Source organism: Poecile atricapillus, chromosome W (genome assembly GCF_030490865.1).
Source record: "Poecile atricapillus isolate bPoeAtr1 chromosome W, bPoeAtr1.hap1, whole genome shotgun sequence".
Classification (NCBI taxonomy): domain Eukaryota; kingdom Metazoa; phylum Chordata; class Aves; order Passeriformes; family Paridae; genus Poecile; species Poecile atricapillus.
In genome coordinates, this window is record NC_081288.1 from 36,816,456 (window position 1) to 36,842,687 (window position 26,232).

A 26,232-nucleotide genomic window follows, 5' to 3' on the forward strand; every position below is an offset into this window, starting at 1 on the left:
CAATATTTTATAAAATTTCTGCATAGAAGAAAGGAAGGGAAATACAGGGGAAAATGAAAAGTAAATACAAAGTGAAATCTTGCTATGACAATATTCTGTTAAAGTACTGTGACAAGTGTTGATATTTTTAAGAATTAAGGCTAAATCTTACTTTCCTTATTCATAGAATCAGTTACATTGGTGTTCATGAGAATTAAGCCATTAGATTCAAAGTACAGGCTGAGACACTTCAGTTGTTCTCAGGAACAAAAAGTGCCATTTAACTCTGTTACTGTAGTCAGTGCCCTCATTGTTAAGGGCTAGTGAGAGGAGAAAATCCTGAGAGTTTTGATACATTCAAACATATTATCTGAAATAAAAAAAAACAAAACAAAAAGCCATTTAAACCTTCTCTTACTATATGTCAGGAAGATTTCAGTGATGAACCAGCACTCACAATCGTTTCTATACCATTCAATATGAATGAATAAAGGAAGCGCACACAATCTCTCCACCTTCAGAAATGTAAATTTGGAACTGTCCTTGTACAAAAGGTATTTGATCATACACACTGTTTGTCTTCAGCAGATGCTTTTGTATCCAAGCCTGCTCCCATGGAAATCAAGAGAAATTAGCCAGTGACTGAAAAGACAATACAGGTCTTCACTACATTATTTTTTACTTTTACTTAAATCAAGTAAAATTGTCTAGGTGTAATCTTAATGATATGCATTTTTACTACATGACTGGCTACCATTATTCATATTCTCAAATTAAATGCTTTAATTTCTGTGGAATAAAAGCATTTTTGTATTAGCTAATAACAGTCTGTCAATAAACACTGGAGAGCTTAAAATTCATAGAACTTGTTTTATATGCCGCTCATTGAGTATTTTGTGAGTTGTGCTCTTTGAATGGATGCCCATGCCTCAAAGTGTAAAAAGCTTAGCAAATGGCACATTTATTCAAGCAATGTAGAGCTCTTTTTGCAGTTTTTAACATCTGTATGTCCTCTTGATGACTTTAGCCTTTCTAAGACTAACAAGTGAACTTAGGATTTATAGTTGAGAAACAGCATGGTTGCTTCTGCTGTCAGTCTTTATTCATTACTCTAATAATAGGAGGTATAATAAACAGCATAGATTTACAACTGTACATTTTAATTATTGTTTCTGAAGGTTTGTATAATCAAGAGAGGTGATCACTGCTCCTTTCTGCTTTGGAATTTTCTCCTTCAGTGCCAGACACTACTGAGTTATTCAGTAAGCGGACAGCTTTGCTCTTTTCATCAGTGAGTCATGAAAGAGTTGACAGTGTGTTAAGGCCATCTCAGCTTCAGTCTAACAATCTGATTTGTTGGCTCAGTAGATTTAGTGCATCTTGATTTTCCTGATAAATTCCATGTGAAACCCAATACCAGCTACCCTGACAACATCTTTATCTACATCAGTAAGTTCATACTGGTCAAGATGCAAAGAGACTTGTATAAATCTGCGAATTTTGTAATGAAAACTTAAGCAGGTTTCACATGCAGAGTTTTTTAATCCACAGATAAACTGTAGATAAATTCAGAAGTGATATTTTGCTTTTGGACAGTCTTTTTTAATCTTAAACAAAGATAGTAAATAATTGTATCCTGTTAGCATGTGTTGTATCATGTAGCAATTGTATCATGTTAGCTACAAGAAGAAATAAAAAGTCCTTGCTTATTACACATAACCACTGTGACTGTAATTGCAAAACACTGAAAAGACATAATTTAATAATCAATTATTAAAACAAGCATGGACTTGGATTATAGAACAGGTACAAAATAAATGTTGTGTAGCTTGATTTCCTGGGGGAAACAGTATATCAAATGGTTGCCCCCAAAAAATTGTCACTTTTGCAGCCATTTCCTAAATTGTAAGGCAAGTTTAAAGTGTCACTCTCTCGACTACTTACTGTGAGTTCCAGTTTTCCTGTATTCCAGTTAAATTACATAATTGCATTTCTTCCTATGGCTTATAAAGAACAGCGATACACTTTATGGTAACTGCAAATCTCAGATATTTTCTGCATGCAATCCTGTCTATGTGTTTTTTATTTGTCAAATTCTGGCCAAGAGTTCACCTCACGATGCAACCTGACATATACTGTGCTTTCGTACCAAGAACACATTTACACAGTATAATTTCAGTTTCTTTTACATTTAATTGGTAATCTAGAAACTATTTTCTGGTGTACTTCAAATGCACATTTCTGAGAAAATTATGGTACATAGCAGGATTCCACTTAGATAAAACAAATTTACTATAAAATCCATACATAAACTTAGGAGTAGCTAGCACTGCTAGAAACTAGTTGAAGTAATTTACTGTTTGGACAAATGTATTGTTGGAAAGGTTCACCTGTGAAACATAAACCACAGGACACTGTAGACCTGTTGATGATAGTAGTGACTGCAGTAACAGACTGGACCGACTGAAAAAATCTGTTCAAAGGATTTCAATAATGGTATCAGGAAAAATCTTTGAATGTTTGGCATACCCATTCTAAGGATTCTGTTGCATTTTAGCATAAAGCAGAGAGTAGAATGTCATTCTCTTGCTGATTTCATGAATGTAAGACAAGTGTCTATTTGTTTCCAGTTTGATACAGACATTGCAGACGGCCTTGAAGAGAATTTAGGTTTATACTGGGAAGATTGGTGTACAACAGCAATGTTTTAACAATTTGAGGCCAATCTTTATTATGCTGGTGGGTTTCCTTAGATGTCTGAGTTTAATGATAATGTGCTCTGGAATTCATGTGAAGAAAATGCTTTAGAGCTCTTGAATTGAGAAAGACTTCTGAAGTGAAGATATTGTGCACAGTAATTTTTAATAGCCCATGCCTCTCAGGATGTCTGGTGCTTACTAATCTTTCTGATCATCAGGAATTAATTTAAGGGAGAAAGCAACAAGAAGTGTAACTGTGGTGTAGCTTCTCTGAGGCATCCTAAATCTCAGAAGGATTTTACTCTATCTCAAAGTACAACAAAATACAACATTGACAGAGATAACAAGAAGGGATAAGGAAATTCAAAGAAACCAACTTATTCAGCGGTTGCCTGGAGATACAGAATATAAACCCACCAATCTGAGTTGGTTATTTCAGATAGGGAGAGAACTGCAGCTGGATTTGCAGAGAATTAGGTCATGCTCCCATCTGGCAGGATTTTGGAACTCAAAATTTGAATGGACTTCAGAAACTTAGGGAGCTAAAGTCACAGTTCTAAGGGTTAGGTGGCTGATTTAAGTGTCTGGACAACTATACTTCAATTCTGATTTGCTTACAAATACTGACAATTCTTCATGGACCACAGCCTAGCATGAATTTCCCTATTTTCAGTGCACTAGACTATATATCAGAAAGAAGGAGAACAGATACCAGTGAGAATGCTAAGATGCATGGGGTAAAGAGATTTAAAGATGCTAACAGTGGTTGGTATCCAGTTACTTCCCTGGGAAAGGGAAGTCTGAAGTGCCACACTAAGTTGGCTAATTCACACATAAGCAGGGAGGACTTTCTTGGTGCTTGTCCTATTTTACCACTTGCCCTTAGTACCAGTGATATCTGCCAGTATAATGACAACTTAGGATAGTCTCTAGGAAAAAAAGTAAATATAAGCCAGTAAGTACTCCAGTAATTTGAAAGACATATTGCTGCCACAAAGCCAAATACATTTAGCATACTTCCCCTGTGCAGATTTTATGCCATCACAGAACACAGACTCTCAAGATTTTAAGTCCATCAAGACATAGCAAAAGCATGCTAACTGTGAGAAGATACTAAGCACTTTAACAGTAATGAATAATGTCAATTGAGAAGATAATTTACCATAAAATATACCTAATATTTAATAAGAAAAAAACCTTTGAAACTAAAACAGCACGAATTTTTTTTGTGTGTGATGTTACAACTAAGGAATCAGACCTGGAATCAGAATCGTAGAATGGTGTGGTTTGAAAGAGACCTTGAAGATTATCTAGTTCCAACCCCCCTGCCGTGGGCAGGGACACCCTCTACTAGACCAGGTCTTACAGTCCTATCCGACTTGGGCTTGAACCCTCCCTGGCATGAGGAGTTCATAACCTTTCTGGCAACCTGTTCCAGTGCTTCACCATTTTTTCCTAACACCTAATCTAAACCTACCTGCTTCAGCTTGAGACCATTCCCCCTTGTCCTTCTCCCCAGGGCTCATCTCAATCCATTCTCTGCCCAGCCTGTGTTTGTGCTTGGGATTGCCCCAAATCAGATACAGGACCTTCCACTTGGCTTTGTTGAACTTCATGAGGTTCTTTGATGAGCCTTCATTGAGGGCTCATCTCTCAAGCCTGGCAAGATCCCTTCCCTCCAGCACACTGACCTCACCACACAGCCTGGTGTCACCTGCAAACTTGCTGAGATGCACTTGATCCCACTGCCCATATCTCCAACAAGGATGTTAAACAGCACCAGCCCCAATACCAACCCCTGAGGAACCCCACTCGACCTGCAGAATTAAAGTTTGTCACAAAAGCAGGCTTGGAGATTTTAGGGCTACATTGATCTCTTTAATACTAAGTTTTCCCACATACCCTGCATATACCCTTATTCCTCCAACTAAAAATGGGTTTCAACCCTAAGAAAGATAAATAAGCTCTCTGAATCTGTTAGAGAATGCATAGTTGTGCCACAAATAGAATCAGGCAAACACCTGATGGAAAGAAGGTATATCCTCTGTTCCTTAGGGAGACCAGGAAAATAGATAATGGTCTGTCATACTGAAAGAAAATGGAGATTCGTTCCTATCAAAAGACTTCATCATATTTAGGATACAGTTTACTTTATGGGAGAACTTCTGGCAATAACCATGAGGAAAAGCAGTTTTATTCATCTTTATTACTGTCAGGAATTTTTCCATTGTGTAAGCAATAATGCATAGGTATTCAGGCACCCAAAGCTTTGAAACAGCTTTGAGAGCAGACAGCAACTGACTTCACTTGAATCCAAACTCATCATATAAACCTCTTGATAGTTATTATTCTAAGAAGCACATTGCCTCTGTTTTTGCCTGCATAGACTACAAAGTGCATGAAAAGTACTGAAAGAGCCTGAGATGTTGCTGGGGGAGGGTATGCAAATTTATTCAGACCTTTTTAAAACAGTAGACAAGCACTTGTGCTAATCCTAGAGATGTGCTTGTTTTTCTAAGCTGTTGCAAACGTTCTCTTAAGATAGTAATAAAAATTTAACTTTGAATTTATCTAGCATTACAGACATATCACATCAAATTAACAGCAGTCTGTATACCCTTTGCAATTTTGACTGTGTTCAGATTAAACCAGACAGGGCTTGCTCAAATGAGTATTTCTGGACCATAAAAAGGTACTTTTAAGCCCTTGTTTTCAGTGGGAAACTGTGCTTTCTTTGTTTAAACATCATATATGCCCAGTTTTTAGAATTTGGTCTGCAAAAGTAGAAGAACCTATTCATAACAGAAAAAAAGGTAATTTCTTCCCCAAGTACATTTTTTCAACAGCACATAAAATAGGGATGACAACATTTGAACACTTCAGTGACAATTAGTCATCATGTCTTTGCATGAACATAATATAATAAAATAGAACATAATATAATAAAACCTATTTTTCTAGGAATTTTGCTCACCTTTTTTCTAACTTCATGTACTTTAGATTGCCTTTTTATATCGGATATTATGGGTTTTTTTTTCCTTCCAGATGCTTAGAGGTTACGAAAGTATTTTCTTTCTTTTAATTCCTCTCCTGGGAAAAAAGTTCAGTGGCTTATTAGTTTTCTCAGTACTCTCTGTATAACAAAAGGTGGCATTTATGGAAGGCCTCATTTTTCTCTTAGCTCTACTGCTCCAGACCTGCAACTTCTGATAATTTCCTTGGGCACTGAAGATGTTCAGCAGCTCTAAGGACCAAACAAATATCAGACACTAACACTGGAAACATGGAATTAATAAGGACTGGAGTTCTGAAACAGACAGCAGTGAGTTTAGACAGACATAAAACCAAAGTATTTCTTCTAAGTGAATACATCAAGAAAGATGTGACTTGTTAGAAAAATACCTTACTTCTCTTGAGTGGCCATGTTCACAAGCTCTCATTATATTTTGCAAAGTGCAACAGACTAAGATCCATTCCTGCTCACATCTCAGTCTCAGCCTAATTACTGTCATTATACAATTACTATAAAAAGTATTTTTGTTATTCTCATCTTCCATTAGTATTCTCCTTTTTCTTCTTTCTCTTCTTTTTCTTCTTTACTGCTGTATTTTATTATTTATTTGTTGTCCTTTTTTTCTGTGCACTAGTAATTAATTATATTTTACATATGCTGGAAAATTCTAATAAAAGCACTAGGACTTAGAAAATAAACTTTTCTCTTTTTTTAATTAATGGAAAATCTGCAAGTTTAATTAGGCAACCCATTGAGATAAATGCATCAACAAATAAATTTCCCACTCATGAATGCAGCACAGCTAACAAGAAACTGCCTAGGAAGTTTCAATTCATTTGAGTACTGAAGTATTTATACCAAACAGATTTGGGCCAGATAATAGCTTTCCAATACAACCCAAGGATTACAGAGTGAACCCCAGCAGGGCAGCTGATTCTTAAGCACTGGGAAATCTCCCACTGGATTAGAGCACACATATTTTTCTTTCAGAGTGACAGGAAAACAAGTGCATGCCAGGAAAATGCCTGAAGGAAGAAGAGGTTGATACGAAACTGTCCTTTGCAGGTAGTTGCTGCTTAGGCTTTTCTACGCTGCTGTATAAATAAACTGGTCCTGATGACCGAAGAAGGGGAATTACAAAGATTCTACTTAGTCTATGAGCCTCTTGTTTACAGTGCAGGTTATTTTTCTGTTTATACTCCTCACCATCTGAATCCAGAAAAGAAAAAAGTGAGCCCAGTCTGAGACTGCTGATACCAGCCACTGGTAAAAATTTAGCTTATTATGGGATTAGAAGTATCAAGAGAAAGGATACACAAGCATAATACCTTAAAAAGAAGAAACATAATTGTTATTTTAAATAATAATCACAGAGTATGGGTCATACCCATATTTTATAATAAAATCAATGCTCGACATTAATAACAGACATAAGGAAGCAATCATATTTATAAAGGAGATATTTATTTCTGGAGATTCAAAGAGACATTGCACTTTTTTCTTTTGCATCGAAAAACAAACACTGTACTTGAGGAATCAGTTAAAAATAACAGAATAAAATGGAGGAAAAAGCACTATCAGTTCAGAATTTCCAACCTCTTTGCAATTTGCTTCCACTTAAGAATATGACTGGTTCTTCAGAGCAATAACTGCATAGCATCTGGGGGACTTCACAGGATCAAATAACTTCACAAGTCCAGACCAGGCAATGTTTTCCTGAAAATGATATATGATCGAAGTGCATAAAAATGTGTTTGACTTACAAGCTAAAATATGGTAACAGGTACACATTTTGAAATACAAAATTGAAAATAAATAGAACTATCCTAATGCAAAGCAGAAGAACTACTTATCTAACAAGAAAATTGGGGGAAAGTTTGTTGTGAAAAAATGGGAATCCATAACAGGATGTATTTTAAAGTCATTTAATTATTTCTGGTGCTATCAAATGATAGCTTCTCACCTGCTTCATCAATAAAGCTTTGTTTTTTGGTTGAACTAGAACAAAGAAATTAAGGATCATGTCATATTCGTTTTATGTTGCACATTCTACTACTGAGCTAATTAACTGACTTTTCTAATGAATCAGGCCAGCTGGATCTGGTCATCACCCTGCATTTGGCTTTTATAATTTGTATTTTTCTTCCTAAACACATTTTGTGAATCAATCAGTACGAGATTAAATCCATGCATATATTACATTTAGAAAAGGTGAATTAGTATTATATGCAGCAAGTTTGATCTGCCATCTTGGAAATCATACAGATTTCTATGCAATTTTTAACTGGTTGGCATTTGGGAAAATACATCATTATTTAACTATTTCAAATTGCCTCTGTAAAAATACCAGTTAGAACAAAGGCATACATTTACTACAAAGCAGTTGTTCCAAGTGCACCATGACAGAGAATAAAGTGAGTTTTCACTTATGATAAAATGGAGCTGTTAAAATGAAAGGTTTATAGTGGAAAAACATAGCTATTCATATGAATGAGTTTAAACTTTATTTTAAAATTTTATTTTGACCATGGCCCAGAGCAGAAGCTGGAAGATGCTACCATTTCCTCCTAGGAAATTATTACTTGTGTGAAAAATGTTTATTGGCACAGAAAAAGTATTACCACTGCTTTCAAGCTAACCAGGCCAAGCTCAAAATCAGTGTTAGAAGAAAAAAGCAATAATGGAAGAAGTCATCATGGAGTAAATGTAGCAGCATTTGCTTATTACATCCCAGATCTATACTTGTAAAATATATCCAGGCTGTATATTAGTCAAATGTACCTCAGCTGACCCATACAGTTAGAAAAGGAGCATCCTCTCTCATTATTAACTGATCTTAATTAAGAAACAGTAAAAGAATGTCATAAACGTTTTGGATTGAATTCAAACATTTTTGAATTATAAGTTCCAAAGCACATTAATTGGAAGTATTAACAGCACAATATTTGTTTAGCATTTCCTAAAATTTTTTTTAATTATTAAATATTTCATTATGTTGTGTAAAATGAGATTTGCTGCATCTTTGATTGATTTATTTTTTACTATCTATTGACTAGTAATTACAATACAATTAAAAGAGCATAAACTTTACTGTTGCTGCTTTGTTGAAAATAAAAACATCTGCTGGGCATATGTTTATACTAAATGGAATGAATGCTTATACTTGTGCAAATATGATGAGAATAATAATTCTGCAACAGAGACTTTTCGTCTGCACAGTAATAAATTGACTGAAATAGCCTCATTTCAGTGATGTAGCCTTTAGGTATCATGAAAGAGAATGCAAAAATACCTGCTCCTTGAGGTAGCAAAGACGATCCAGAAGTATCAAAACTTCTATGCAAGGAGCCAGAACAACCTTCAACTGAAAGAAAGATTAGATGCTAGAATCCTTTTAGGAAAGACAAGCAATACACTCCCAAATGGCTACATTTCCTCAGAACAATTCCAGGAAGGTCAATCACCTTTTAGGGGTTCTGTTGTACAAATGTCACCTTGCTAATTTTTCCCATGGGATGGACATCTTCAAAACAGATTATATTAAAATCAAAAATACATGGAATGCCATAAATCACGGAACTACGTTGTTTAGTTGGTTTTCAGACATTGTCCAACAAGAAAATAATATTAAATGTAGCAGAACAATTTTAAAGAGGGAAATAACCAATTTTAATAAAAAGAGTTTTTTATGAAATAACTGCATGGAGACCAGTCTAGATTTAAAAGGAGACTGACATTCCATTTTCCAGTGCAACAGTCCCTCTTGAGAAAGAATCTTCCATGTGTTGTTCACTTTATTACTTTACTTACACCTAATATAGTTCTGGAATAGGATACGCTCCAAAGTGTGGAAGGGGGAACTGCTTTGTTTCTTGAGATTGCATACCACAGTGTAAGACAGTCCCCCACCACATAAAACTTAACAAGGCTTTGTTCTAGACTAGCACATGTACACAAGGTAGTAGTATTATTCCTATAACTTTTACCATATTAAATGCTTCAAGCTCATTCATTCTGTGCTTGTACTTTTCATAATAATCCATTATACAGCTGTCTGGGAGCTGCAAGAGATTAAAAAAAAGATATCAAAGTTATTTTAGGTACTTTTTCAAGAGAACTTCAGAATTAAATATTGTCACACTACAAAATGAAATCTGTATTTTGTTTTTGAAATTAGCACTTTGCTAGTATTTATAATGGTTTTCCAATAGCCGTTTCTCAGTTCTTACTTACAGTAACTGTTCTTCACACAGCATTTTCCACTGACAGGAAATACTGAGAAATATCCTTATACAGAAAGCTCCAGCCACTCTTAAATGAGAATTAGACAGTAAAGTGGAGATAACATTCTCATTTCCTTTCCATGTACCTTATCCGTTCTTCACTTCCATGCCCAAGAGATTTATTTAAATAGCTGAGAATTAAACTCCGGTGTGAGACTAACATGGATGGTATTTCACCACCTACTGCCAGATTCTGGAAATAATGCTTTGTCTCCCTGTGCATAAAATTACCCATCTTTAAAGCAGAACTTTCTCTACTGACTTTGAACTACTTCATGTTCCCTCTCTTCCCAATCACCTGATGTGAATTTGCCAGCACTGCCACCATGACTACAAATGCTGAAATTTGGGGCTGAATTTGATACACAGTCAGTTCAGGAACTTGGCCAAGCCTTTTCAGGCCTTGCTGGACAGTGCAGCAGAGCAGCTGCTGCAGCTGTGACCATGACTGCTCTTTACATGTTCTCTATAGGGCAGCCAGACCACCACATCTCCTGGCTTTTGAAGGTCATGATGTGTCTGCTCTGTTGACCACAGTCCTGGACACTGAACAAGACACTTAAACTGGCCACGTAAGGAACATGCCAAAGAAGTGGGAAGTAGGATTGTAGCATTACTGCTGCTGAGAAGAGCAGAGCTGAAAGAGCCTGATGCACTTCTGCCGTACTGGGAGTTTTGCAGTATGGCAGTTCTGTCATGGCTATGGAATGAAAGGGTCCAAACTCAGCAGAAAAGTAACAGTTCTGCCAGATGTGTTGATGTGGTGCTGAGGGACATGGTTTAGTGGTGGACTTGCAGTGCTGAGTTAATGGCTGGAATTGCTGCTCTTAGAAGTCTTTTTCAGCCTAAATGCCTCTATGACTCTATGACAAAAGACTAGGAAAGCTAAGACGCTTAATAAATTTTTGCACATTTTATTAGAAGAATCATCTGAGAGCATGTGGCTAATACAGTTGCAAAGAAGTAAAATCTTTGTCTAAAATAGGGAAACAAACCAGTAAACATTTAAAAAATATGTAAGTTTTCCAATCAAGTGAGTATTATAAACTTTATCCTGGGACAGCCAAGAAAGGACTGAAGTGACCTCAGAACTATTACTCATTGTCACTGAGAAGTTCTCAAAGAGAGTATGTCAGACACATACATAGCATAAAGATAGCAGATACATCTTTTATTATAGACCAGAAAGTTCAGGTTCAATGCACTGAAAAAGTGGAACAAATAAAGAATTTAAAACCACTGAAAGATAAGCAAATGAGTAACAACAAAAAGTCATCAAGAATAAATCACAAGTCAGTCTACTTCACTTGTAAGGATAAAAGGATTCACGACAGAGAAAAACAACTGATTCACACATATTTTGATTTCAAAAAGATTTTTGATAGCATTTCCCATAATAATTTTATAAGCAAATTTAGGAAACAAGCTTCAGATTAAAGTACTAAAAAGTGAGTGAGAACTGTTTGAATTACCATAACCAGAGAGTAGCTCCTAATGAGTCTTTGAGCAACTGGAACTACCTGCTGACTGGAGGTCCATCATGGAATGCAGTATTTTCATTAAGAATTCAGACAATAGAACAGAAACCACATTAGCCAAGTCTGCAAATGTGCAACAGGAAGGTATTGCCAGAACTTAAAATAACTTTCAGAAACTGGAGCATTGCTTAGAGAAGAAGTTTGAAATGCTGTACAGAAAAGCAGAAGGGACTAGGCTCAGGCAGAAATAATCAGCTGTTCAGGATGGGGAGCACCAAATGACAGTCTGGAAGACAGAGCAGATCATAAGCTGAGTGAGAGCCACAGTTGTGCTACTGCAAAAAAAAAGCAATCACCATTCTGTGACATGTATGGGAGAGCAGCCTGCAAAGTGCAGGAAGTAATCCTTCAACTCTGGCAGTGGAAAAGCTCTAGCTGGAATACTGCATCCATTTTTGGGCATCAGATTTCAAAGAAAGAAATGAACTGTCTGAAAAAGCCCTGAGAGGGAAAATAGATCAGAGATCTAGAAAACATGACCTGTGAAGAAAGACTCAGAGAACTGGAACTGATCAGGCTAAATGAGACAAAATTGAGAGTGGGGATAATAACAGTTTTTACAAGGCTATCACCAAGAAGTAGGGAACAGTTTATTCACTGTGTGATAGAGCAAGAATTAATGGGCTTGAATTGAAGGAAAAAAAAAAAAAAAGAAAAAAAAAGTCAAGACTTGAAAATTTTCTATTAGAGGTTAATTAAGGACTGGCAAGGCTGTCAGTCTGCATCACAGGAAGCTTTTAGAAGATCTGACAAATATTATTTTCAGGAATGATGCATAATTCTAGCTCTGCTTTAAAACAAGAGATCAGAAAAAATCCTTTTGTGGTATTTCAGTCATATTTTTTTAATTTAAAAAGTACATTTTCACTACTGCAAAGGCAAGGTTGAGTAGTTTATCCAGCAGTACTAAAGTGGACTAACAAGAATTTTTTGGTCTTACTGCTATTTTATTTTCTGTGAAGCTGTGCAAATATTTTAGAGTTCTTTTTGTTTTTCTCTTCCCCTCTAAACAGTCAAACCAATTAAAATATATCAGTCATGAAATAAACAAAAGAGTTTATTTAACCTCTGCCCTGTAAGCTTTTCATTTCAACTGAGTATTAATAGGGTTTTAGTATAATGGATTTTTGAAATTACAGGCTATTTGGAATTAAAATACAAAGATCTATATTTGGAAAAAACATGATCTTGAAACCTCTCTCCTTTTGCTCCCTTTATGTTCTCCTTTTTTCAAGACAAAACATTCAAATTAAAAGAAAACAAGCTGTGAAATGTTTGGTAAATAAAAAGTAGGTCAAAAATGTCTCTGCCATATACAAGTATGCGCTTTTCCATTCCTTCCCTGCCTATTACACATTTTGACAGAACACATCCTGCTGTCATGGATAGATCAGGTACTATTCCAAACTGTGCCTCAGATAAAGGTTTGGTGAGCGAACCAATTCAGTGAAACAGCTCAGCTGGAAAAGAGCAAAAGTGTCCGTCTGAAAAGCATTGGTAGAGAAGGGCACAAAAATGGTAGTTAGCCATGTGTTCAATTTACTGGAAGACATCTAAAACCCAAATAACATTGGCTTTGTCTGAAACTGCAACAGCTTTCCACCTGCCTTCGGTACCTAACACAACCTTCAGCTCTCCTTCCAGGGTGAAGTAGGAGTAGTTTACTCTTGGCATTTCTGAAGAAGAATTGTACTTCCACATGCAAAGCAAGCCCCATTCAGCCACTGAAGTTATCCAAGCAACTGAACTCTGCGTTGTCACTCACTTGTGTATGCAAAAAAAATTCTTCATATATATGCACTGAACTTTTTGCTTACATTTTGACATTGAGACTATGAACATGAAAAAACTCAAATACATGCATTTGTCTTAATAATGACTCTGCACTCAAAGATCTAACTTATGTTATTGACATTCAAGTGACCTTCATTTCATTTGGGCCAGTATTTCTTTCCTGATACAGCTACAATGTCTCCTGGTCTTTATCAGGTTGCCAACAAAAGGACCTTATCTCTTTGTACTGTGATGGTGGTGCAAGCTTTATTTTGAACAGATTTCTTTGAGGATGGATGTGGGCACTCAAACAACTGAAACAAGCAAGAGGAGCTAGCAAAGTCTCCAGTGACTTAGTTGTTACAATACCATATATAATATACCATATATATCATAAATATCATATGGTGGAGATGGCACTAAACATGAGCCATAGGACTGACTGATCCAATTTGAACATGGTGAGAACTCTGAGAGTTCTGAGATACCACACACCTGAGCACAACCAGCTTGGACTGCAGTCCAAGGCACACTGATACAGCACAGGCTGAAAAGAAAACACTCAGGCACAAGGTGTGAGGCAATTACTGATACCACACTTCATGGTTCTTCAGAGGGCATTTTTTCAGAGCCATATCCTTCCCTAGACTAAGAGTATTTTCACTGAATGCAAGTCGCTTTTACTGTCCAATGCTACACATGACCTCAACAGAAGAGACAGCCTAAGGATGCTATTCCACAGTCTGTTAGATGCAATTCCTCTTTGCTATCTCAAAGGGACTGCTTCTTCCTGCACTGACTGCACACTTCCATGTTTCCTCTCTCTCCTTGTACCAGTGTGATCAGGAACACTGACGAGACTACAAGAAAACTGTGAGGCAATACTTCTAGCAGAGCAGAGTCTTAGATCAGTTCAAAACATTGGGGAGAACATACTTAAGAGGAAATTTTACAACTTTTCCATGACTAAGGTAGTTAAAAATAATGTAATGTTACATACTGTAAAATGATGTAAAACAGATAATGAGACTACTGACTGGCTTAAGTTTATTTAGAACTTTGTTTAAAATGCATTTCAAATGAATGCAATTTATATTATTTATAATTATGCTTAACTGATATACAAGTCACATCTCTTAGGACCCTTCATCAGAGTAAAATGCTACAGTACTATAACTGGGATAGTATTTTGTCTATGTGAAAAACAGTTATGCTTAAAAACAGCATTATGTGCTTATACTTTATAGAGTGCTATGCAAGTGTTACCCGAGCCATCATTTAGTACTTCCCTAACTAACAAAGGAAACAGGAAGTCTGTGAGATTAAATTCATTCTGTCCAAGAAAACAGTGAAGGAAGTCAACTCTTCAACAATTGTAAAATGTATTATGTGTGTAAATCCATGTACTACCTTCATTTTTTGACTGCTTAGTCTCAGTTAATTGCTGTTTCAGGGTTCAGGGGAAAGTAGTATTGTTTTGGCTTTGGCTCCATGTTTGCCCAGTGGCTGAACACAATAAAACATATCAAATTACAAATATTCTTAGCAAAGACCAACCAGTTTCAGATATTCACTGTCATTTCAGGATATCCACCCTGACGCTGACTGTGGGGTAGACATTAAGATCATGAGAAATCTCAGGCTAAAAGTCCCTCTCTTTTCCAATTTCTGCAAAAATTCATTTTAGTTCACAGTACAGCTGCATATATTCAGGTTAGTTAATGTCTTAATGTATTACACAATTCCACTACTGACAGTTTCCCAGTCTTAAGTGAGTGGCTTTTCAACGCTTTTTAAAGCAAGAGAAAATTAAGACACACAGTAAGCTTCATGTTGTCTCTCTTCATTTGCAACCTGCATTTTATGATATTCCACTAGTGACTGCTGAGGAGAACTTAAAAGTCAAGGACAGTCTATAGTAAGCTAAGAGTAACCCATCTCCCTTATCAAATGCAAAAAAACCCTGAACTTGTCTAATTAAAAAATAAGCAATTAGTGAAAAAAAAAAGTATTTTTGCTCAAATTCTGATTTCAGTATTGTCTACCAGCTTTAACACTAAAATTAAATAGTCTGGATTTTTGAAAAGCACCAAGTCAATAGATCCCAAAGGCTGTCAGACACACATCCAGGCCTTAGCTTTGTAAGCACTTCATTTAATCACCTTAAGCTAGCCCCAATGAAAGGTCTTTTGCTAATCTACCCCAGTAAGAACAGGACACCAGAAAACTTAAAGAGTTTTGAGTTTTCTTTCTTAAAAACTCTAGAAATACATAAATACTTATATAAGGAGATTTTACCATGGCAATGCTATTTGTAGCACTTACTGCCTTAAGCAGCAATCAGATGTGTTAATAAAGAGGCTTCATTTTAAATGCATTTGCAAAGCAGCTACAAACAGCTGGAACATGTTCTGAGCTGAAGAGGAAGGAATTGCTCTCGCTGCTTGAAAGCAAAAAAGGCTAACAAGTATCAGAGGGGCCAGCTACTCCAGGAGAGACGGCAGGGATGAATGCTTCATTCTCCCAAAAGAGGGTTCCCTGTCCACATCAATTAGGTTAAACGTGAATAAAAGGGAAAAGAAATCTTGTGATAGAAAGAATTTCTCCAAAATCTATATGAACCTAAACGCTCTGTCTGTACAAAACAGAATTTATAGAAAGAGAGTGAATTATGACAAACAAAACAGTCAGGAACAAAATACTGCTTTGGTATACATCCAGAGCAATTACCGCAGCCCTGTGCAGGGATCTCTAGATATGGCCTTCTACAAGCACAAAGGAGCAGCTTCACTTTCACAAGCCCTTGTCCTCATGGGGCACTTCAACCACACCAGTATCTGCTGGAGGGACAACACAGCAGGGCATAAGCAACCCAGGAGGCTCCTGGAATGCATCAATGAGAACTTCTTCCCTTGAGACAGAGGAGCCAATGCTCTCAGTTCTCAGCAATAGAGTGCCTGGTGGGGAATGTGAAGCTCAAGGGGAAGCCTGGGCTGCAGTGACCATGAAGTGGTGGAATTCAAGGTCCTTGGGGCAGCAAGGAGAGCACACAGCAAACTCATTATCCGGGACTTCAGGAGACCAGACTTCTGGGATTAGCTTGACAGAGTACCATGGCATAAAGCCCTGGAGGGAAAAGGCCAGTAAAAGCTGGTTAATACTCAAGGGCTACCTTGTCCAAGCTTAAAGAGGAAGTAAAAAATACCATGAGGTCAGTATGGATGAACAATGATCTTCTGGCCAAACTAAACAACAAAAAGGAAGCCTACCAAGAGTGGAAGCAAGGTAGCCTGGGAGGAATACAGAGATATTGTCCGAGCAGCCAGGAATCAGGTTAGGAAAGACAAAGCTCTCAGAGAATTAAACTTGACTGACATCAAGAGCAAGAAGAAAAGCTTCTATAGGTACATGTGCGCTCTCCAGAACCAGAGAATGATTACGGAGCTTACGGAGAATGCTGAGATACTCAACAACTTTTTTGACTGAGTCTTCACCAGCAAGTGTTTCAGCCACACCACTGCAGAAGGCAAAGGCAGGGACTGACTAAATGAAGAACTGCTCCTTGTAGGAGAAGATCAGGCTCAATAACATCTTAGGAGCCTGAAGATGAACAAGTCCATAGGACCTGATGAGATGCATCTGTAGGTTCTGAAGGAACTGGCAGATGAAGTTGCTAAGCCATTATCCAGCATATTTGAGAAGTCATGTCAGCCTAGTGAAGTTCCCATGGAAAAAGGGAACATAATCTGTAACTCATTTTCAAAAAGGAAAAAAACTGAAGGCCTGGGGAACTACAGGTTCCTTGATGCCTAAGATCATGCATCAGATCCTCCTGAAAACTACGCTAAGGCACACGGAAAATAAAGAGGTGGCTGTTGGCAGCCAACATGGCTTCATTAATGGCAAACTGTGCCTTCAAATCAGGTGGCCTTCTACGAAGGGGTTACAGAATTGGTAGATAAGGAAAGAGCAAGTGACATTGTTACCTGGACTTGTGCAAAACATTTCACATTATCCCACGTGACATCCTCGTCTCTAAACTGGAGACCACTCGGTGGATAAGGAATTCACTGAATGACCACAATAAAAGAGTTGTGGCCAGCAGGCTGAGAGTGTTGGGGCTGCACAGCCTGGAGAAATGAAGACTCTGAGGAGACCTTAAAGGACTTTCCAGTACCTAAAGGGCACCTACAAGAGAACTGGAGAAGTACTTTTCACAAGGGCATGTAGTGACAGGACAAAATGACTGAGGATAGCTTCAGATTACATAAGGAAGAAATTCTTCACTATGGGGGTATGAGACACTGGCACAGGTTGTTCACAGAAGCTGTGGATGCCCCACCCCTGGTAACGTTCAAAGCAAGACTGGATGAGGTTTTCAGCAACCTGGTGAAAGGTGTCCCTGCCCACAGCAGGGGGGTTTTAACTAGATGATCATTAACACCCCTTCTATCATTTTATGATCCACAGCCCACAGAACAATTCCATTAATTCTGAAGCTAGAAGCAATATAACCACACTTGTGAAGCAGCATGCTTACACTAAAAGACCTTTCTCTGCCCTCACAGAATGAGAATGTTTTGTCAGAAATTCAGTTGTGGTTTATACCTCATTTTTACTACTGAGATGAAAAGATGTGTGAAGGGAATGGTCTTGTACCAAAAGGCAGAAAAAATTATTTCATTGCATCTAAGTGTTTAATTGACAGACTCTTCCACACTAAAAAGAAACACCATGAATGGAGGAAATTATTTTGGCTCACTTAATAGGAAACTTCAGTGCTTGAACAGCAATTCGTTACAATTGTGATGCTAGGTTATTGATAAATGCCTTTTATTTTTTGTAGAAAAACTATTTTACTATGCTGTTTAACTCATTTCTGATTGAGACTCTTTTCAGAAAGAGTCAATTCTTGCTTCACATAAGCAAAAACTTCACATCTATTTCACAAAGGAAAGAAGCAGAGGGCTTTCTTCACATGAATTATTGGCAGGATTCAAGAATTTATCTTTAATTAAAATCAACAGCCAAAACAACCTTACTATTTGGATAATTATAGGTGATGAGTCTTCATTAGGGTAATAGTTAGCAAAAGGCACACTTACAAAAATGAGTATCAAGGCAGGTTAGGTGTTTTATATACTTGCACTCTTTATCCTGCCTCCACAATTGTCCAGACTGGAAAATGACCAGATTGCCTCAGGGCTACCTTTTGATCAGAAACAGAGGTATTGGTGTGTATAAAGGAAGCAGCTGTGATGCTTATCATAAACCATTAATTTTGGAAGAGTGTTTACATCCCACAGTACAGATTCAGCTCCAGTGATAAAAACCATGCAAGATTTTACCATACATGAACAAGCTACCAAACCCTGGCAGGGACTCCTAAAAACAGCGCCTCTATCCCTCTGTTTTCCTTTCCAGTACTTTTATTATCATACAGAGATGAAATTATTTTTAATATTCTGATAAGCCTAGTAAAAGACTGGAGACTCACAATTTCTTGACTTCTGTATTTTAGAAAATATCTTTGCACATGTAAAACAGAGACCCATATGGAAACAATTTTTTCTCAGAGTTCTCTGCTTGTATTACACAGTGTCACTAAGTTTTAGCTGCTTTTTAATATAACCTAAATATATTTATGCATAAGACAATGATTGCCTCCCTTTTTTTTTTGTGAATGACAAGGACATTTTGGATTATTCTAGAAGTATGTTTCATATATGCTTACTCCCACCTTATATTCATCCCAAGGCATCAGTTTTTGTCCACTGCCAGAGACAAAGCAGACATTTGGTCTATGCAGTACAGCTGCTCTTTTGTTCATTTCTAAATAGAGCTAAAAAAACAAATTCCACATAAATTTCTCCTTGATTTTTGTTATCTTTCAGAGCAAATGTTTAGGCTTCATCACATTTCTAGCTACATAAGTATTTTTTTTTTCCTGAAGTGAGGCATTTAACGCATTCTCCAATATTGTGTAGATATAGTGCTGACTCCACCATGAAAACTGCAGGGTCAGAACCACTGTTAAGGGAGCAGTAACAACTTTCCTCTCAGTAGTATGAAAACAGCACTGGTTTTGTGCTGCTGCAGATTTCAATATAGCTGGGAAATAAAAAATAATATTGTTTACATCAGCATAAAATCCAGTCTTCAGTATGCAGCCAGCTGCACATAAAATGAGGAGAAACATGAGCAAAAGTGAGCATTTACTTGAATCAGGTCTTCAGCAGCCACATAAATGTGCAGCTTGAAGTAGTGTTGACAGACATCTTTGTCTCAGGGCAACTTGCATTTGTCCAGACCCTTCTTAGCAAAAGGCAACATATCTAAAATCAGACCTATTGAAACAACCTTTCTATTCTTACTGGTTTTAAAGAAAACATCTTGTGAATTGATTATTACACAAACAACCCACTATTACTTTTGGGTGACTGTACACACATGAAGAAAGATGTAATTTTATTTCTAGCTGAGGTGAATGCATCTTGTTAGTGCCTATTCGTACAGAAAAGCAAACAGGTAACTACATTTGCTAGAAGTGATTTGCTAACTACGGAATGAAATACAATCCTTCTAAAATACAGCAGACTTCAGGCGTAAGTCCTTTTCCTAATGCTGTCAAGATGATTCCAATGTCATTTGAATTTACTTGCTTATTTGATTTTGCCTGTTTCTCCCAGCTTATGCTTTGATGTGCCTGGCAAATTTTGAGTCATTGGACATTTTGACTACAGGCTTTAAACATTACTTTACCAAGGGTTGCAACAACATTTAGCTTAAATATTTTACATGCTTACACTCACACTTTTCCTTTGATTGTACTTAATTTGTTAACAATATGTCTAGTACTCTCTAGTGTCTCCTCTGCTCAACTTGTTCTCACAACATGGTTGTGATCTTCACACAGTCATATTCCATGCCTAATGCTATATTGCCATCTGTTGACCAATTGAGCAGTTGTAGGACTACGACTAAGACAAGACTCAAGAACATAAATAAAATCTCCAAAAGATTTTAAATCTCTACTTTACATTTACTTCTTTTTCTCCAACAAAGTGATTTAATATCTTCATATATTTCCTTAACATTCACTAATTTAAAGGTATGAAGTCTTCAAACATAATATTCATACAGCAATATATGACATAAATCAACACAATGGCTCAAACATTGCATTGTGGTGCTGACTTAAGAACTTACATGGATATAACAATTTCATATAGTCACTAATTAGTGACTCACCTTCGAGTCATCCAGTTCCAGCTTTTTCAGAGATCGTCTGACATAATCTACGAAGGAGGATGATTTGGAGAAGGTTTTTCCAACATGTCGATCACTGCAAATACAGTACTCAGGTGTAGCTTTTACACATCCAACAACAGAAATTCATGTGTTTTTAACAAAATAAATAAATCAGTTGGATTTACTGATTTAGTTAGCTACTACTGCCAAGTTAGCAACAACTTTCTTTTTTCCCCTTCCACTTAAAAGAATCTAGCTAACACTTGAAGTAGCTTCTAGACACAGCAACTGTATAACTGTATTATGGTTATAATATGGTTATTATTTTACCTAAAATTTTGAGAGATAGTTGAAGTTTCTTTTTAATTTCTTAAGTAACTTTTCCTTTTATGAATGACAAAATTATTATTTCCACTGACAGATATTTCTTTCCATACTTCTACATTATTTCCATAATCTAACATAATTCTGCTGTAATTTATTTAACACCAACTACTGGACTGAGAAAATGTCACTTTTGCTTGTTACCTGGTGTTCTTATCCTTTCAATTTTTATTTCATTAAATGATGCCAGAATTCTGTCCTGTTCAAAACTCAATAGCTTGCATTTTAAGCCAGACAAAAATGTGCGTTGTTTCAAAACATATGTTAAAATAATGCACAAAAACTTAAACATATAAGAAGAATGAATCCTAGCAGACCACTTGTCTGTGCTTAAAATATCTTGGAGAAACAACACACAAATCTTCTTTTTAGTCTGAATTCACTTTCTTGACTGAGTCTAACATTATTTCTCTTCTAGATGTGCAGGGTAGGAGTTAAATATTCAGGTACTGAGTTATATAATAAGAAATACACTCTCCCCATACCCTCCCAGTGAAAAATTGAATAGAAATATATTAGTTTCAAACTTTTCTCCTTCTTTATTCTTAGCATAATGTATCTCCTTATCTAAAACCCAGAACGAATACCTGAGGTCAACAGAATTCAAAGGATTTCAATGCAGTTCTAATGCTGTTTAGGTGTCAAGGACCCTCACTCATTGAGAATCATTTTTGTTTTCATATTTAATATTCAGATGCGCCTAAACATTTAGGCTGATACAGTCTGAAAATCAGTTAATGATTATGTTGTTATGTCATTCCTAGGAATATGGGCATTTAATGTCATGCTCAGAAAAAAAAATGGGGGTGACAAAGGTCTTGCCAAGGGAGCCATTGTGCTCATTACGGACATATAATCTTAATTACTTCCTCCAAATTATACTTCCTTCAAAACATGAAAAATGTACCTCACAGTTTTTCTTTTCATTACAATTTAGCAGCCATGACTTTTTGTGTAATATTTTATGCAACTTTAAAATAAAGAAATGTTTCTTCTCTCAGGAATTTGACCTTCTGAAGGGTAGGTAATCTGTCAGACTCTACATCTAGTAAATTTTAAGGGTATTTGCATTAAGTACTTATTTTAGATCAGAGTATACTTCTGAAGTGAATTTTCTGGTTTTCCCCACCTCTCATGCCTTGGCTCACACCATGAAATAATATCAGAACTCAAAAAATGGGTTATTTTCAAACCAAATTAAACTGGTAGGTGTGCTTCTGGATGTGCTCCAAGTTCTAACAGGCATACATCCCACAGATTAAGATAAAATCAAATCCAACTGCAACCACAGAAGAGAATAATGTAGATGTCAGGTCCTGAACAGCAGCTCTCCAAATCCCATTCCTCCAAGAAAGCAGCACTTGCTAGTGTAGGCACAGGCAGTGAGTAAGCTCTTTGGAGCCATGATGGCCATAGAGCTGTCAGCAGTTTTTCTCAGGACAAACAGAAATGCCTTTTTCCTTCTGCAGTATCAAAGCACCCAGGATCTCTGCATGACAGAGACTGCCAGGACAGCCAGGACCGCCACTGACTTTTCAGTGCATTTGCTGAGTATTCTCAGGTGAAGATACACTTTACCCAGTACCAAAGAGGTACTGCTTTCCAAAACATACTTTCTCTACAACACAGAGGTGGAAGAGAATCAGATCAATCTCTGGTTGTTATTATGTGAATGCAGAGCTTCCTACCTTTTGGTGACACCATAAATTTCTTCTATAATAACCTGAAGAACAGCTCGATAAAACAATGATTCTGTAGGCAGCTGCAAAAAATTTTACAACAGCAAGGATTTAAAATTGGCACTGAAATTAAGATCAGAGCAACAAAACTAGTACTGGCTTCCTTAACTATTTATTGAGTTGTATACTTTACAACCAGTCATACCAGATTTAAGAAGACAATTTACTAATGTTCTTGCATCCAGTTAAAATTATGTTTTTAAGTCAGATTCTAACACAACCATAAATATAAGAAAAGAAAAACAAACCCAGACTCTCTTGATGGAAAAAAAGACAACAGAGAAAAAAAGCACTGTTCATGATCCAAATTCTAATATACAAAATAAATAACAATCATCTAAGCTGTTTTGAAGACAAAAGGAGAAATTACCTAGCTGAATCATCTATGGTCAGACTGTAGTCTGAATCACGCTGAAAGTACTATGCTAAAAAAAAAAGTACTAAAAATTTCATATATTTGTCTATGGAAAATCTCTTTGCATAAAACCAGTTAATGACTGCCAATTAAAAATTCACAGAAAAAGACTGCTGGGGCCAGTGGGCTTACTGGATATGGAAAGTCTCTCAGCCTGGCCCTTTAAATACTTGCACAGGTGGTGCCCACCATCCCTTAAGGATAACTTGCACAACAATAATTCAAAACATTCACAGGGAAAAAATATACAGGGATTAAAAAGGAGAATGATGATGTTTCTAACAGGTTCAAGCTTTTGTCATAACAATGTCTATTTTTACACTAGTTGATAAAACATTGGGATAGAGTGATCCAAACCAGGGATATCAGAAGGACATTTGCACTGAATTTATGTATTAGCTGAAAGACAGCAAAGGAAGTTAGGATGGGTACTTTAATGACTTAAATTTTAAGTTGTGCTTTTTTTTTCTCAGACTCTTAATTGTCAAGGAAAACAGATTCACTAAGTACAACCACAGCAATAAAAATGTGATTTCATGATGACACATGCTATCTATCAGGATTTGACATAGTGTAGACCAGTATTTCAGATTCCAGATACGCAGAAGTTCAATAAAAGGCCATGGATTAAGAACATTCAAGGGGGGAAAAACACATTTTATCGTAGAATGGCTAAAATAAACAGTATTACTTACCATTTGGCCAACTGCAACTCGCTCCAAAGCCTTTAAGAGTCAAGGAATTAAATTGCTGATATGTTTATTCTTTATCATAACATTTTATAAACACATGGTATAAAAGTCAGAGGAGATGACATTTTAAAAGATTAATGGTGTGAAATAACATGAGCTTGCACACTTTAAAGTGTTAATACCTTTAGGCACTCATAAGCAGCTACTCCTGTTATTTTGGTTTCTTTATGGGAGAAGCAATGACATCCAACTGTGTGGAAACAGGTCCATGAAAAATTTGCTTGTTTTTCTGTCTATTGCACAAGAATTTCAGAGGATTACTTTCTGTGAAAGCGTAAAAACAAATGAATTTTTCTTGAATCTGTTTCTACTGAAATACAAATAATTCACTTTGCATATTTAATAATTTAAAAGTAAGTACTAGTTCAATGGACAGTATTAGTTTTAATCGCTAGTACTCAGATAAACTGCAGGCAAATAAAGTACCTTAAGAGAGATTGCAGTTTAAAATACTGTGCATTGTTTTCACTAGAGTCTTCATACTATAAATGCTGATGTAGATATGAGACTACTTGATTTTTATGATGCATAGTGACAAAGAATGACACATAATTAGAAACATGTAATACTCTTTCACAGTTAAAACGATAATGTGCCTACAAAATTTCAACAGAGTTTTGAAGATTGTAGTAGAAATGAAGACAAAACCTCAATATCTGATTATCTGATACTACACCAAATTAGGCAGCAAACCAAAAATCCCTTGCAATTTACAGATTATTATCACCCTTAGTCCCAAACTTCACTATAGTAAATAAGACTGCATGTTACACAATCAACCACTCTTCTTTCTCCTTATTATAGAACTAATCTTGTATTTCACACTGTTCTTCAAACACAGTCCACATAGTTGCAGTTCCTCCACTCACGGCTTTGGCCAGCTATCAGGTTTGCCTTTTGCTGCACAAGCTCTCGTAACAGCAGCTATCTGCGGCTGCTGAGGAGATGGTACGGGTTCCAAGACATATTGTAAGGCTCTGGAACTGTAACTCTTGCCCAACACCTCTGGCTCTTGTCAGTTCAACCAGTTTGAACTCAGTGTCACTGCTCAGCAGACCTGCTGCTAACCAGCCATTAGCCCAAGAAATGTGGGTGCTTAGTGGCTCTGTGCTGGCTCCCTTGTACATCCTACACGGCAAAGAAAATCCTAGTCATGAAAAATGCATATAGATGATTATAAACATAACAGGAGAAGTATCTAGTTACACAGGACAACTCTGCCTTTTGTGGATATTCAAACAAAAGGTTTTTTAATTGCCAAATTTCTGTGATTTCTGAGACATCTAAAATAGATATATATAGCATGATCAGTACTCTCTTGGGGGTCATTTGCTTACAAAATTTATCTTCCTACCATTGCTGAAAAACAGCCCAACCTTTTTCTGTCCAAAAGAAATGGAATAGGAAACAGCTAATGTGTCAGCTGAGGAAGGACTGGTATTGTATGACACTGACAAGAAAAAGAGAAAAGGCAAATCCCTTTAGAAAGCACTTTTCTTCTGCTAAGTTTACAACTACATCTCTAAAATGAACAATTCTTTTCTTTTACTTTGCCGAGGGTAACACATTTAAGCCTTATGGATCTTAAACAACTGTCCTCCTATATTTTCTCTTGATAGCATTTAATTATCATGGTAGTTCAAGTTTACATAACCTCAATACATTAGTCCACACTCAATCTTTAGTCTATCTTCTTTGTAATGGAGGTGCGGAGCTAGCAGTAGAGCCTAGCCAGAACCTGATGTGATTTATTTGGATACCATAAATTAAAAATTAATAGAGGGAAGGAATAGTGGTCTTCTACCTGAAACAGTGGTCAGAATTTTCAGTACCTATCTGTTTTTTCAAATTAGAAAACAGCTCATCATCCTATCTTGATGAGGCTAAGTCTTTAAAAGTACTTCATCTCTTGGTGCAATGTTAAAAAGACGCTTCCAGATTCTTAAGCTACATGGATTTTAGAGCTCCTCTAGTTTTTTGAATAGGCAGGATTGTTCAGGTTTTAAACAGCTAGAACAGTCAATATTATGAATCATGAAGGCATTGGGGGAGTTACTGACTGCAATCCTTCTACAATTACCTTGTTTCTCCCAAAGTCCTAGGCCAAGAACTATTATCCTGAGGGGCTACCTTGTTTAGGTTTCAGCAAAGTTTTGGCCTTTCTGTCCACTCTTAAAGTACATTTCTGTCAATACTCATTTTTTCATGCCTTTGGTAAGCATAAAATATATAAAGCTGGAAGGTCAATACTGTTTTTTTTAGATATAATTCATCACGCTTACAACATTAATGATGTTATTCTGTAGGTTCTTGGATTAAAGTCATGGCTTCAGGATCAGAAGCCAAAAACAATGAATCCTGTAACATCTGGACAAAGCTCTCTGTAGGAAAAAGGGAGGGGAATCA

The 26,232-nt window shown here is 36.6% G+C and overlaps 1 protein-coding gene across 6 annotated transcripts in view; it reads right to left on the reverse strand.

The window, feature by feature from the left end:
* Nucleotides 1–277: 277 nt before the first annotated feature.
* LOC131592068 (probable methyltransferase-like protein 25) overlaps nucleotides 278–26,232 on the reverse strand; it is a 51,440-nt gene continuing 25,485 nt past the window's right edge. For 3 of the 6 annotated variants that reach the window (XM_058863330.1, XM_058863333.1, XM_058863335.1), the window contains exons 7-13: nucleotides 23,770–23,799; nucleotides 22,609–22,682; nucleotides 20,537–20,630; nucleotides 19,026–19,127; nucleotides 9,678–9,752; nucleotides 8,984–9,055; nucleotides 7,137–7,407 (exon numbers count right to left, since the gene is read on the reverse strand). In XM_058863330.1, coding sequence (XP_058719313.1) covers nucleotides 7,309–7,407; nucleotides 8,984–9,055; nucleotides 9,678–9,752; nucleotides 19,026–19,127; nucleotides 20,537–20,630; nucleotides 22,609–22,682; nucleotides 23,770–23,799 — 546 coding nt within the window. In that variant the 3' untranslated portion in view covers nucleotides 7,137–7,308. Of the gene's footprint in view, nucleotides 350–7,136; nucleotides 7,408–8,983; nucleotides 9,056–9,677; nucleotides 9,753–19,025; nucleotides 19,128–20,536; nucleotides 20,631–22,608; nucleotides 22,683–23,769; nucleotides 23,800–26,232 lie in introns of those variants that run through there. The other 3 variants (XM_058863331.1, XM_058863332.1, XM_058863334.1) reach the window with 3 other exon arrangements.